We start from the raw sequence: 15,486 nt of genomic DNA, 5'->3' as shown, positions 1-15,486 counted from the left end.
GAATGGGGCGCGTGTGTTCTGAATCCCAAACTGGAGACAACTGAGGATGGCAGTGGGATGGATGATTTACAGATTATTCTCATCATAAGCATAAAGGGTGCATCTGTTCCCAGGCATGAATGATAAAACACAATCCCCAAATGGTGAAGAGCTAATAATGTGCGCAGAGAGAAGACCGTATAGATCACATATCCCGGCTGACAGACCACGGGCTGGTGCAGGCAGCAAGTACTGTGAGTGGGGAGGAAAAGGGAACGCTGTCAGCAGGGGAGAGATCATGGGAGGCTTCTTGGAGGAGGCAGCACTTGAGTTGACTGTCAAAGGAACAGAATATGCTAAATCACAGAGGCAGGGAGTTGCAAGTGATATTTGTATGGAGATGGAGCTGGGGTAGGGGTGGTGTTTTTAGGGAGTGGACGGCAGTAATAAAGGAAAACATTGACAGGCCAGTTAGAGGACAGCTCAAGTCTAACTTAAGAAGTTTAGGTTTTGTGGGATACTGAAAGGCCATGAATGGTTTCTGCTCTAGTTTTTATAAAGTTAAAAAAAATTTATTTCGAAAAACTCAGACATATATAAATGTAGAGAGAAGATTACAGTGAGTCTGTCACTCAGCTGTAAAATTGATCCATTGCCTTGATAGCTTTTGAATAGAGACAATGCGGTTTGATGAGGTATTTCATTAGGTCTTTTGGGATATCCTTGTGGACAATACAAAGATGTGTAAGACAGATAGAAGAGTGGGTGTGATATAATTATAGGTGTGTGAGCAACTGAATCACGGGGGACCATCCTTCCCCAAAGGACACAGAAATGTGGGAAATGAGATTTCCCTCTGAGAATGAATTACGGAAGCAACACATAATGGGCTGACTAGAAAGAGGCCAAGTTTCTTCCAAGAGATCGAATGGCTCTGAGGCCACCAGAACCGCTAAGTGTATCCATCCAGCTAAAGCAAGGATGGGCCAGCCAGGAAGGGGGTGGTCAGTCACCAAAGGAAGGCTGCCGGAGAGCCCGTTCAGACCCTCTGACCAGGTCCTTGGTCTCAGTCTGCATTCACCAAGCGATGGTCTGATAGTTTGACTTTCTACACGGATCGCCTCTGGGAGAGAAACAGCTGCTCACGAGGAGGTGAACTAGTACAACGCAGAGTGACAGCTCTTGTTTACATTAATCAACAGGCACTCTGGTTTTCTGCATCGGTTTCCTAAGGACTTTGTTAGCACGAGTCAGCTTTCTCAAGCGTGACCAATGGTGGGGAAACCGATGAGGCACAGTTTCCACGCCTGTTAAGTGTGAGGACCTGGCCTGTACCAGGTGACATCACCCCAGTAAATACTACCTCATCTTGGATAGGAAAGTTCTGCAAAAGCAGCCAGGTTAAAAATAGGAGGGACTTCCAGGTGAATGCAAGAAATTTTGCACAAGTGTTTGTTCACTTTGCAAGTCAGAGGCAGGCTTAAAGGGTCAGGCTGAGTGAGGAGGGCAGCCCCAGATGTCATAGAACCAGGGGGATTAGTGAGCACGGTGGGAGATGTAGTGGTCTGGGAATCAGACCACCTGCCACTAACTCTCTGGGTGACAATGAACTTGGCCCTCTCTCATTTGGGGCCTCTGTTCACTTGTATGTAAAATGACCTAAGCTCTTCTTCTGACACTGCTATCCTGTGAGTCTAGGAGAAGGAGAGCTTCCTTCAGGGCTCACCACGTGCCAAACATTTTAAACTGTGTGAGGCAGAGCTGGAAGCCCCTGGAGACCCGCCCTGCGGAGAGGCAGGGAGAATGGGTGGAAGTGGTGGTGGTGGTGGGAGGTGGGGAAGGGTTCTTCTTCCCTCAGGCTTCATGAAAACTCATCACATCAAACAATGCCGGGGCTAGAGGTTAGGCAAGACCAGAGTACAGGCTGTTCTGGGCTGTGCAGGTGGTGGATCAATTGACTTCATGGCTGTGGAATTAGTGAGGTCATGGCCTACGACCTCATTGGAAACAGCTCCTGTTGTTTCCCTTCTTTTCTCTCCTTTGTTTCCCCTGCCAACTCCACCCCCAGAGCCACCTCTCCCAGTGGAGAAAACCAGGAGGCCACAAGAAAACTTAGAACAGTCAGTTCCTCCTTTCCCCCCAAGGAGCTGAAGGAGGAAGTTTTTGTTAGAAAGGGTACTAAGGTTGATGAGAATCTCAGGGGCTCCTGGAAATACAGTGGGGAGCACGGGGATGGAAGGTGAGCTACACCCATGATAGATGTATCTGCGGCTGAGCAGAGCTTGACATTCACATACTAGGAAAGGCCATGGAAAGGCTCTGCATGTGGAGCTCTTGTGGAATCAACACACTGGGGGCAGACATTATTCTGTGACTCCAAAATATAAAGCCTACTCATTTAAAAGAAAAGTAGTTATGTGGTTTGACAATGGGACAGAATATGAAAAGTTAGCACTGCTTTGAGAAACTCCAGAATGAATGCTCACGATAAACATAATGCCTAGAAGGACTTGCCCACGGCCCTAGCATGTTTCAGTGGAAAAGGTGCTGTTTTGCAGCTCACTGGACCTTTGTCCATGTTCTTATTCTGCCTCTGAGGTGCTGTGTGACTTTGAGAAAGTTACCTCCCCTCTCTGGAGCTCAGATGCCTCATTTGTAAAATGAGAGGGCGAGGTGGTAACTGAGGACACATCCAGATCTGAGAGATCAGGTTCCTGTCGTATCATTCTGTTGGTTTTCAAACATTTCAAACAAGACCGAGTACTACGAAATTTCAAAATCAAAGAGTTAGAAGGGCCCCTGGGCGTGATCTAGCTCATTATTTTAAATATTTAAATTGTGAAATATATGATGCACGCAGAAAATGTGTAAAATATGTATGTACAGTTTAAAGAAGAATAAAAAACACACTCCCAGGTATCCATTGCCAAGTTTACAAAATAGAACATTGCCAGCACCTGGGAAGTCTGTTCGCCTCTCCCTAAAGCATTCCCTTCCCACAGTGTCCCCAAGTGTGTTTATCATTCCTTTGCTTTTCTTTATAGTTTTACTACTTGTGATGTATCCACAAGCAATATGGGGTGGATTATGAACAGACAATTTGATACGAATTTTGTTCTCCTCTAACTAGTGCCAAAGTGGGTGCAGGCATGTGTCAGCACTGACTCCTTCTCCAGAGCCAGTTTATTTCTGATCCATCTATACACTGAGAATAAGACTTCTGCAGGGGGAATCTCAGCTTCAGTCAGAGGCCTCCTATTAGGTTCCTACTTGGCCCAGGCTCCAGGCTTTGCCTCCTTCCCACTCTCCATGATCCATATGGCCAGCAAGGTAAAAAGTCAAGGTCTTCAAGATTTAGATAAACCATGGGGGTTAAATCTGACATTGACAGTCACAGCAGGATTTCTGCTTTTACTTTTGTTTTTCACCTCTTCAGATTCCTTCCTTTCATGTCAGCACAGTTGTGCATGGTAAAAGAGTTGTAAAAGAAATTCATAGAGATTTTAGATTTTTCAAATGACAAGCCTGTTTAGGGTAACTAATCCCTGGAAACAAAATCCTCTCATTGGTTTCATTGCTAAGCAAGTTGACATTGAAAAGACTAGTTTTTTTTTCCCCCCTTAAAAGCTACATTAAAAAAGATTCAACTTCCCTGTGGTAGACTGTCAACATGGTCCGATTCTTCCCTTCTCTGCATTCGCACCCATGAAATCTGATGTTGCAGAGCCTCCCACAAAAGGTAAAGTTTATTTCTCCATGATCTTGAATCTAGGTTGGCCATCTGACTTGTTTTCACCAACGGGACATTAACAAGTGTGACCCAAGCTGAGGCTTGAAAGGTCTTGCTCATTGAAGCTTGCTCTCTTGTACTTGAACTCTGAGACTACCATGCAAATGGTTCACGCCAGCCTGCTGGAAAATGAGAAGCCATATGGAGCCACACAAGTCAACAGCCTGCCAACCACAGCCAGCTGACCCACCGTGTCATCATGGCGAGGCAGACAGATATAAGCAGAGTCAGCTCAGACTGAACGAACTGCCCAGCCAACCCAGAGGGTCGGGAGCTAAGTAAAAGATTGTTTTAAACTATTAGATTTTGGCATAAGGTAACAAATATACTCTCTTAAGACTATAATTGCAGAGTCATCGTTCAGACCTCCTTATAACAATTTTATTACCTTTACCCTTTATCCTATTTCTACTTCTGGGGATGTAAAAATGGCCACTCACAAAGATAGTCTTGCAGGTCAACTTGCATTTAAGGAGTTTGCAAATTCTCAAGATAAAATTTAAATCACGTTTAATTAAAATATATCCCATATATGCTTTCATAAACAAATTAGGGAATACGTAGTTTCTTGCTCAGTGCAGAGTCCAGTTAGGTCTTGAGGAAAGAAATCTAGGATTTTTCTGCAATGGCAGAGGAAGTCAATCTCAGATACACCAGGCTGAGGTTGGAAGAAGTTACTAAAATGAAAAGATCTGGGGGTTTCAATTGACCTTAAGGTCAATACCCGTCAATGGTGTGAAGTGGCTTCTCGGGAAATCCATTCAATATCAGTCACATTAACAGAAATGCAATTCCTTGCTGTGTTTGGCAGACCTTGAGAACTGTGGTCTGTTCTGGTCATTATGCTCTAAGAACGATAGTGATAAACCAGATGGATCAAGGAGGAAGACTTCAGGAAGATGATACAAGTGGGAAGCATTTGACATGAGGCCGAATTTAAGGACCTGCGATATAACTGGGCTTGGGGAAGACCTGGCTACACGTATGTGAAGGGCAGCCACCGGGAAAAGCAAATACAAAGTACTCATCCAACTTCATGAGGACAAACCTAAAACCAACAGGTGGATGTTACAGGGTTTGAGTCAATCATTTTCCAAACCCGCAGGGCAACCCAACATCAGAATGGCTGCTCTGTGGAACAGGAAGCTTCAAAGAGGAGTTCAAGACGTGGAGCTGGAGAGGCATTTGTAAGGGGCACTGGGGAAGGGAGCGTTGCCCTGTTTGGGCCAGAGGGTTCTCAGACTCTTCCAGCTGAGTCCCTCTTCCTTCCAGCTGCTACCGTGTTTCCCCGAAAATAAGACCTAGCTGTACAATCAGCTCTGATGCGTCTTTTGGAGCAAAAATTAATATATATTACTATAAGACCGGATCTTAAATAGTGTAATATAATTAATGTATTTGACTATAAGACCAGGTCTCATATAGTATACTATAAGACCGGGTCTTGTATTAATTTTTGCTCCAAAAGACGATTTAGAGCTGATTTTCCGGCTAGGTCTTATTTTTGGGGAAACAGGGTAGCTATCTTCTTTTAAGGAACTCTTAGCTCCGTCAAGTCTAGGGTTCTAGAAATGAGCCACAGATAAGCTGTAACAATTCGCTGTAAACCAACATCCATCTGCTCCCAAATTACAAACCTTACTGAAGTCAAGATGTACCTTCTCCATTGTTAAACTTCACCTCTGAGGATTGTCACACTGTCGTCTATAGAGCAGGTGCTCATCTCAGAGCCACGCTGAATTTTAGGCAGGACAGCTTGTTCTTTCTTTCACTCACAATTGACTTAAAGGCACAAGGCAGGCGTCTTTAGAGAGGTGTAAGTTACGCTTGCAGGAATGCGGCTTTCCTTCTGGGTCAGCACTACCACTCTGGAGTCACCAGGCTCCTTCTCTCCCCCAGATCCCCACACTTGTCTCACTCTGCCTTCCCTCTTCACGTTGCTTAAAGTGGAGTTCTCATAACAGGCTCTAGGGAAGTCTCTTTAGGCCTTTGTAGGTAGCTCATCTGCCTGTGTTTGTTCTGCCTACTTCTGTGGCATGTCCTGGGAGTGAGAGCATGGCCAAGAATCTGAGCAGGAAGTTGGGAAATGGGGCCTCCTACCTTGACAGGTGAAGCATCTGATGTGGAAGTGGTTATTGTGGACACGAACCACTTCCCCTTTGCAGGTGTCTCCACATCGGTAGCACTGGATGACATTGGAGCTGCCTCTGGGATTGTAAGGATTCTGCTGATAAGGAACTGTAGAAAGAAACAGAGAGATCAGCATGCAAAAGGCCCTCACTCTTTAAAAAGCCTGCCATAGACATTCTTACAATCTTAACTGGAATTAAAACGCAGAAAGGGTGGAACTGATTAGCAAAGTACCTTCAATACATCGTCAGGCTGAATATGCCTATCAAAGGCAGCATTAGAAAGGGGCGTGGCAGTAAGATGGACGGCCATAAATCTCCTGAAGCAGGCAGACACTTATGAGTAAGCATACACTTTCCTTGTAATAATAGAGGCCAAATTCACAAATGAAAACAAATAAAAGAGGCAGTAGAGTATTTCAAGGTAAACAATCCAGAAATGCCATTTCTTGAGTGATCTCTGGATCCAAACCAGGCCCCACACTTTTCAAAGGGAATTTAGGTCTTGCAGTTGACTCATGGGTCTCAAAGAAATGGGTGGCTGACCTTGCCTCCAACTGGCTTTTTTTGTTAAGCAAGTTATAGCCTTATCTGCACCTCGGTTTCCACATCTATAAAATGAGCATGGTCAATAGCAGCACAGACTATAAAAGAGGCACAAAGGGAGGGGGGCACTTTGGTTGGAAGGAGATTGACAATGGGGCTCATCTTAAAGCTGCCCTTGAACAGCATTTTGCATAACATTGAGAAAATATCAAAGGTGCATAATTAAGAAAAAAGAGTTGGTGGAAATCTGTAGGGGCTGAAGTCACTGGGGGTGGGAGCTCAGCGGTCAGCATGTGACGAAGCTTAAGAGCCCTACTGGCCTGTTGAGTCTATTGCTCTCTTGCTTCGACATTCTCATGGCTGCTTTTCAAAATCTCCCTTCCCTGAGCTATACTTTGCTTGACCATTCTAAAGTCTGGTCATTGGTATTTAATAACAGTACGCACTGTCTAGTACTCAAAATCTCAGGATTAGAAGGGATGTTAGCAGCTGTCTGATTCAACCTCATTTGTGTACGCTTTTCTCATTTGAGATAACTCTGCCAGTGAGGAACCACGCCTCCTCTCTTGTAGGAAGCCCCCACTGGCACCAGGGAGAGAATCACTCAGTTCCTCCATTCTCACTCCCAGAAACTTCTGCTCTACTCTATTAGAAGGCTCATTCTTATCCTGGCTATAAAGGTGAGCACCTGATTGAAGGGGAATTGGTGTCTCTCATTTAGACATGTAGACTTACTGACTAAACTTTGAATAAGCGTCTTATAAGTTACTCTGGTCTTAAAGGAGCTTGAACTGCAAAGGAACTTAGAGATCCCCTAATTCGAGGGTTCTTGACTTAGTGTAGTAGTTGCTATGTCTGTTCACTGAAATTTGAATCTTTTATTCTAGGCACATGAAGTATTACACATGGTGCCTTGCTTGGCAATGAAATGTAAATGGAAATTGTGTGTCACTTCCGATTGGAAGCCCTAGGAGCCAGTATGTGATCTGCCATGTTGCCGTTCCCATAGCCCAGCTTCTGGTGATACCCCATATGGTGTGCAGGATGCATCAGCTTGGATCCCTGACTAAGGAATCATAGAGCATCTCACCCCTGACGAACATCTATCCTGGGGAAGGAAGAAGTTTTGTTGTCATAGCCGCTAAGATTTTTTTGTTACTGTAGCGTGTCCTGACTGATACATCTGGGGTCTAATACTTATCTCTAAATATAAAATTTGGTGTTACATACATTACCCTATAGTTTTCTTCAGAGTTTCAGAGATGATCTCTGTAACTGATTTCCTACACCTTTCTCTTTTTAAAGACAAGAAACAGGAAATCAGGATTTTTGATTATCTTCCACTTATATGGATCCCATGCTCCAGGGCAAAGAACTGCTTCTTTAGCCCCAAGACTGTTGCTTCTGACAACTTTGCTATCTGAAATGCGAGAATAATATTCTCACAATCTTTCTTTCATGGAGTTCATGCCTCTAATTCAACTCTTTTTTTCCTGTCTTAATTGAAGACAAAAGTTGAGTGAGTTAGCTAGTTAACTAAATCATGAATTAACTTATTAAATGGACTAATACATATAAAGCATTTGAAAAATTGCATTACGTACTTCACAAATATTCACTGGTATAATGACCTTCACATCCTCTCCACAGTTCAGAGCAATTCTTCCCTAACCCCCGAAATGTCCACAAACATTGTCTGTAATTCTGTCTCCTTTTCTTCTTTTTCTGATTCCTGCTCAATGTCCCTGGAAAATATGTTTTCCCTCCTCTCCCTTCAACTTGTGAGAAAAATATAGATCCTGTATATATGAGCAGTGAGGTGATCTACTATTGCTGAGGGAAACAAAGCTGTGAGTCTGAAAATAAGAACAAGTAGTATAATTGTCACCATCAACAATTAGAGTTCCCAAAAGTATCTGAAAGTCCCTCCAGAATCACTGCACAAATTTTCATATACCTCTTCTAACTCAATCTTCCTTATTGCTGAAGAACCAACTTGTAAGACCAATTAGATTTTTTTCTTATTTGATTTTCTGGGGAAAGCAATTTGTAATCATGGTCTTCGGTCAAAACTCAGTCTTTGAGCCACTCAGATTAAAAGGCATAAAGTCAGAGTGAGAGGATGGATTGGGAAAATGGGCTTTCCTGGGCCATTTAGTGATGGGTCCTCAGCCCTGACTGTGTTGCTTCCCTCAGGCTGAGGGTGCTGCTTTCGTGATGCTAACTGTGGCTGAAAATCCACCAAATGTCTGATGTTTGTATATACCGGGGGTGCCAAAAATATATATACAAGTACACACTTTGGTCAACGTTGCACAAGCAGTAGTTCACCGTAATCAGAAGTGTCTGGATGCTGATGGTAACCACTTTGAGCACCTCTTGTAATTGCAGAAGTCAAATGTGACTTGTATTCATCTTTTGTTATCGGTATATATTGAGTATTACCATTTTGATAGTTTTTTCCTTTCTTAAAATGTGTATACTTTTTTTGCTACCCTTTGTAGTCCCATAAGCAGAAATGCATGCATTGTTGGTATGAGTTCTTCCAGAGTGCTGATTATAAAAGGGCCATGGTGTAGCAACATTTGAGCTTTCAGACATGTGAAGACCTTTCCTTATCCGGACAGTACCATCAGGAACTCTGGGGGTCAAGGGAAGCTATGCTGAGATATGTCACCTCTGCTCCGCCCTGGAAGCCACCTCATTTCCAAAAAGATTCCGTTTCCATGGCTGATTAAACCATCAACTTAATCTTATTCTGTGTGTGTATAGACGTGTCATTTCTTCCCACCAATCTATAATCCCCCTGAAACACTGACATTTTATTTTTTATTTCCTGCTGGTTATGATTTCCACTAATTTTTATCTCCGAAAGTACCAAGTTTCAGTCATATGATTTATAACATTTGTCTTATGGGCAAACGTCTTTTGAATTCTAAATTGACTTACACATGAATTTTTGAACTGCCTCATATTTTAGGAACCTCCTATCCTTGAGAACAACATTTGAGAGCAGCCGTAAGCCTCAAAGGACATTAGCTCTGCTCTTATGAAATAATCTATAAACTTAAAAAGTTTAGACAGCTGGATCATGTGATATGTTTCTACAATTCACGTAGGGAGTCTCTAGCTTCTGTTTAATGTTATTTGGCCAATAAAGGGCATTCATTCAGGAGAGACAATGCTAGTTACTAGTCCTTAGGCTGTGCTTTCCAACAGGACTTTCTGAGTTATGGAAATGTTCTCTATTCACGCTGTCCAATATAATAATCACGAGCCATATGTGGCCATTGGGCACTTGAAATATGGCTAGTGTGACGGAGGTACTTCATTTTAAATTGATTTAATTTTAATTAATATAAATTTACATTTAAATAGCCACATGGGGCTAGTTAGTGGCTGCCACATTGGACACTGAAATTCTATAGTTTCACAAACGGAACACTGGGCATTGAGAATAAGGAGCAAGAAACTAAACCTGGTTGACACCTCCTTATATAAAAATAACATGTACAAATTAATTCAGAAATGCCAATTCAGATGTAAATTAATAATTTTTTTTATCCCTGCAGTGTTTTAAAGAAGTATTTAAAAAATAATTTACAATAGGAACCAATTACACACGCATTCACCCATCCTAAATTTGATCTGGAAACAAAAAATTCTGAGCAGTGAAATAAATACTGATTTAAAAAAAAGTCACAAATTTTCAGGCACTGCAAGACCGAACAATCTTAATCTTTCCAACAACAAAAGCAAGAAAATCAGTTAGTAATGGCTGTCAGTATGATGTGTTAAGGCAGAAAATCAGCTGGTCCATGCCTATGAGATTAAAAATTAAGGGTCTGAAACATTGTCCTTTTGTATACACATACCTCATCTTTAGCATACTTAAAGCAAATACATCTTAATTCCGTAAATAAATATGCAAGTAAAGCTCTTCCCAAGTGCTACAAAGATCATTTAAAATTGTTGGAGCACAACAGTACTGGAAGGGGTGGGGTGACTGGCCTCCTGGTGAGTTATAAGGAGCATGTGAGTTGAACATAGCAAGAGGTGAAGTCAGCGTCTACTTCCCCCATCTGGCTGTTCCTCTCTCTCTCTCTTCTTCATCTTCTGGGTTTCTCTCTGGTAGTAGCACTGGGGTAAGTCTGGGTTCTGATTCCCTTTCTGCTGTCTCCCAGCTTTATAGTCTTGGGCAAATCATCTAACTTCTGGCCTCAATTCCCACTTGAGTCAGGGAGGAGCTTGGACACAATGATTTATAAAATTCCCTCCAATTAAAAACTGATTCTGGCTCTGTGAGTCCTTTTCTGAGGTTCATTCTCTCTCTCCACACTCTCTTCTCTCCGCTAATTGATCTCCCTTTTAAACTAGACGGTTGTATGTTATCAGATTTATTAATAACTTTTAAAAGCACATAACGGCATGCTTCCTCTCTCAAAGCAACATGACCTAAGGTATGTTCTCTTTACTGAGGTGGTGCCTGCACAATATTTTTTCCTTCCCTGAGAGTCACTTGACCTTGTAGATAAAAATGTTCCTTCATTCAAATAGAGTTGTCTTTAAATGGTCTTTAAAAGGTAGAAGCACCTATATTATGCTGGGGTATAATTAAAAGAGTGACAAAACTGATTTGGAGACAGTATAACAACTGTGAATAATTGGCTGGAAGTGTAATAAAAACAGTGGGGTTTCTGGTTGAACAGTGAAACATCAAGCAGAGAATCAACCGATTCAGCAATGAGCTCGCAAAACCCCGGGGCCCAGGAAAACAAGCGGGTGCAGCAGCTGTCGCAAGTCAGCTTCCTCACCGCTTCATTAGAGCCCAAAGTACTCTGGGTGTATTCACAGGGATTCCATAGCCCCCCGGGAAGAGACCCAAATGTGGATCCAGGCCTCTCGCAGGTAGAAAGCCGTCTGCCTGAAAGGTTAGGGTGGGATCTGTATATAAAAGTATCTGGTAGTTACCAACAGGGTCTTGTGTTTGATTTTGGAGTTGAAGCAGCCCCATAACACTGATCCTGTTTCCTGTCATAAGAGCACAGAGAGGTGGGACCCCGGACCGGAAGGGGTCACAAGTGCAGACAGAGGTTAGTGGTGTGGACGCTGAGTCAGGAGAGCTGGGTTTGTGGTCCACCCCTGCCACTTGCTGGCTATGCAACCTCGGGCAAGTTAAGTGCATGGCACCCGTTCCATCCAGTTTGAGCATCCCTAGAGCGGGAATAACTCAGGTCATTTGTGAGCATTAAATTACCGAAATTATATAAAAGTGCTTAGTACACTGCTTGGCATGTAACGTGGGCTGAAATATAAGTGATAATTAAATTAAAGGATCTCTGAAGCCATGCATCCCCACCTCCAAGGCAGTGTTGGAATTCTTGCTAAATAATCCCTAGCACTTGCCACTGAGCTTGGCTCGAACACTGTCACATGCATTTTTGGACCAGCCCAGCCGAGGCAAAGGTTTTCCAGTTCTCCCTCCTTGCTGATTGTCTAGGATAAAACCCTGGGCTCCAGCCCATTCATCACCTTAAGCAGCCTCATCTTTCTTCCCCTATCTCTGCGCCTCTGTTTATGGGTTTCTGTGGGCTCCAGAGGTGGGTGGCTGACATATTTTTGATATATCCTGCAGAGGAATGCGTGAATTGGGTGTTTCCTGTTGTGGGAATGAGAGGCTATGATTTATGTTATCCTGGGGCAGTGTATTTTGGGCACATCTGCTGTTTCCAGGGGACACGTTTGTTGTGTGGTGTGTGTGCTTACTTAGAATAAGTGAGTAATTTGTTCTGAAAACTCTGATAGGGAGATTGTGAGAGCTGCGTTTGGTAACCCCTAAGGATCATGCATGTGGATCTCGTGTCATTATATCTATGTTCAGGGTGTGAATACCGAAAACCAGACTTTTAGCGCAGGAAGGAAGTGGGAGGTTATCCACACACTAGACTGTGAACAACACGGGGCAGGGACCGTGTTTGTCTTGTTTGCCATTGTACCCTCAGGACCCGGCATAGAATCAGTGCTCAATAAGTACTTGATGAATAAATAAAAGAATGAAGAAAGCGAGTCCAATAGCATCCCTTAACGAATGAGAAAGCTGAGGCCCAGAGGGAGAAAGGATTCACCTGAGCTCACACAGCAACTTCTGCTTGCATCAGTGCATGAGGGTGTCTGTTCTAGAATAACAGGATGAAAGAGAGAGCAGACCTAGAGGGTGGGCTGGGCTGGTACAAAGCCCCAGGATCAGGGAAAGGTGAGAGAGAATTCACAGAAGACTGCATTACCATAGAGCTGGAGTCATGCTGAGGTTCGGCCTTAGAGTAGGTGGGCTGGGGGGTCAGTGTTCCAAGATGCAGAAGCATAGTCGAGTTTAAGGAAACCATGCAGGAAGAAATAGGAGGGGGGAAATGCATAAGGAAAGGTCTGGAAGGATAAGACATAGAATTTAGATAGTGGTTACTCAGTCAGGAATGGTGCTCAGCAATTTACATATGTCATTTCATTGAGTTTCTATGACTCGCGAGGGGATATTATTATCCTTATTTTACAGATAAGGAAACTGAGGCCCCGAGAGCTGGAGTCACTTGTCCACGGTTGCACAGTTAGTAAATGGCAGAGGTAGGGTCTGAACCCAGGCCGTCTGACTCTAGAACCTGCGTGCTCACCGCTAAGTCCTACTGCCTGCCACACACAACTACCCATAGTGGTGTCTCTAGCGAGGAACTGGGCTTGGGGGAGGCTGAAAGGGATGTCTCCTTTTTCTGCCAACAGTAATCATCCATCCGTTAGTTATCCAGCCGATTTAAAGTGTGTGTGAGTGTGTGTGTGTGTGTGTGTTTATCAATTTCACAAAGATTTAAGAATAATGATGGAGGGTAACAGAGTACAGACCAGGAAACTGGGAACACGAATTCAGCATCTAAGGCAGATAATGAAGAAGCCGTGACTGCTGCCCGCCAGAGCCCAGGGATGTCAGCCTTGAGTATCTTCCCTGGTGTGGACAGGTACAGCCTGACAGGTGTGCCTGCTTGGTCTCTGAGAGAGGCAGGCTCTGCAGGTGCTGGCAGCTGCAGCAAAGCAGAGGTAGGACTACCCTGGGAATCCCTGTGCCCTGCACAGATGGGCCTGGCCTGGCCCCAGTTTCCCATGTCAGCAGGTCAGTAACACAGTCTGTCACCCAAGACGAGATTGTAAAGCCTTTGCTGCAGCAGAAACTCCTCCACAGCCTCTCTCTCTCTGGCAGACTCATCAGCCTGTTCCATGGTCATGGCGTGTAGCTGGCAACATGGCTTGTGCCGCCTTCTCCAGAAATGTGTTGTCCGGACATGTGTCAGAACAGCACGCTCTTGGCCAGAGACAGACTGCGCTTGCCTGACAGCCAGCTGCCACGCTCTAACTACAGCAGGAAGGATCTAGACCCAAATGGGTATCACAGTGGGTGTCCTGGGCAAGGAGGCCTGAATTGCCATCCACGAAAGAAAGGATGTATTTGTCACTTGTTAGTGAAGTCATCTGATAACATGAGAACTGCATACTTAATTCATTTGGCAAATTCAGAAAGCTGGTCCAGATACAATGTCATAGCATTAACTTTTCACCTATTTCTATATTAATCTCACAATGTGAAAAAAACAACTGTATACTTTTGATTACAATCAATGAAAGACTAGGATTATTTAAAAAACAAAACCTCATGTCTTTCTTATAACTCAACTTGATTTCTATTTCAAGACAAGCAGAAACTAAGTTTCAGCCAGTTTGCCTCACTGCCCCGGCCCCTCTGCTGTTCACTGGGGTTGTGTCTTTCTAAGGACTCAAATAGACCATGTTCTCATTTCTTTCTCTGAGGTTCTCCTCCCCACCTCTGGGCCAGGGAATCATTTTTGTTAGCTGGGGGTAAAGGAGCCCTTTCTGCTTCCTCTAATTTATGCTTTCTCCAGAATATTTAGCTTTGTAATAAATCCTTCTTGTTCTGAGGGCACAGACTTTTGAAACTCAAAAGCCAGGAAGTGACCCCTTTTATCTCTGTCTTCTGCTGCCGGTCGGGGCCCTGAGGCCTCACTCACTGAATAGAGGGAAGGAGGCAAGAGGGGTGGGTGAGGGAAATACCAATGAAATATTTCAAAAATATCATCTTGCTACAGTTGGTCCAGGGATTTTAAGAATATGATATACAGAGCTGTGTAAGAATGGTCAAGGAATAGACAAGATTTGATGGAGAAGGGGGAAATCCCCAGGGTATCTGCCAGCCTTAGTACTTTTTCTACTTTGGAGTGGCTCCTGTCAATCAACACCAATTCTCTCGTCACTGCTGTGTCCCTCACTATCTTTACAAAGCCTCCAGATAGCACCTTACAGGAGCTGTACAAGTGAAAATAGCTAACGTTAATTGGGCAATTACTATGTGCCAGGCTCTGTGCTAAGTCCGCGCTTTGTACCTATTGTTTCATTTGATTCTCACAATAACTCCATGAGGCAGACACCATCTGATCCCTATTTTAGATACGAGGGATCTGAAGCACAAACAGGTTAATTAATTTGCCTGAAGTCACACCATATGTAACTTTTAGAGCTGGGGTTCAGACAGGCTTCAGGAGGTCTAGGAGAGGCTTAGTTTTCTCTCCTCCCCGCCCTCTCCTACGGGACCTCCCCAGCAGGGCCTTCCGCTGCCCAGTGTATCCTGAGGGGAAGAGGAGGGCCTCCCTGAGTATCCCCCACAGGGAGGACAGGACTGCCTCACCCTCGGCGCACCTTGGGGCACCCTTTCCAGCACCTCTATAGCTTATCTGAAAAATGCTATTTGGGTTTCGTCTGGGGCCCTGGAAACCATGCTGGAAATAGAGGAACTTCAGGAAGCCAGCAATTGTCTGTGTGCTGGGAGTGACTCAGTCTCCTGGCCTCTGAGCCAGAGGTTTTAATACTTATACAATGTTTGCTTCCTGAGACTCTGGCAGGTCATCAAGCTCTGATATATTGGGGGGAAATCCACGAACATCAGCTGTCACCCAGGCTCCCCTTGACTTTCAGGTTTTCAGTATCAGA

General features: G+C 44.0%; 1 protein-coding gene across 6 annotated transcripts in view; it reads right to left on the bottom strand.

The window, feature by feature from the left end:
- Positions 1–15,486, bottom strand: part of ABLIM3 (actin binding LIM protein family member 3) — a 103,381-nt gene that overhangs the window by 57,390 nt on the left and 30,505 nt on the right. For all 6 annotated transcript variants that reach the window (XR_012489830.2, XR_012489831.2, XR_012489832.2 and 3 more), the window contains exon 3: positions 5,870–6,007. Coding sequence is in view for 1 of the 6 variants with exons in the window: in XM_019734351.3 (XP_019589910.1) it covers positions 5,870–6,007 (138 nt within the window). In the remaining 5 variants the exon portion in view is untranslated. The remainder of the gene's footprint in view (positions 1–5,869; positions 6,008–15,486) is intronic.

The sequence above is a fragment of the Rhinolophus sinicus genome, chromosome 5 (assembly GCF_057876585.1).
Source record: "Rhinolophus sinicus isolate RSI-liver-muscle chromosome 5, RSI-T2T, whole genome shotgun sequence".
NCBI classification, from domain to species: domain Eukaryota; kingdom Metazoa; phylum Chordata; class Mammalia; order Chiroptera; family Rhinolophidae; genus Rhinolophus; species Rhinolophus sinicus.
The sequence above is the reverse complement of the archived record's forward strand: the minus strand, read 5'-3'. Positions and strand labels throughout refer to the sequence as shown.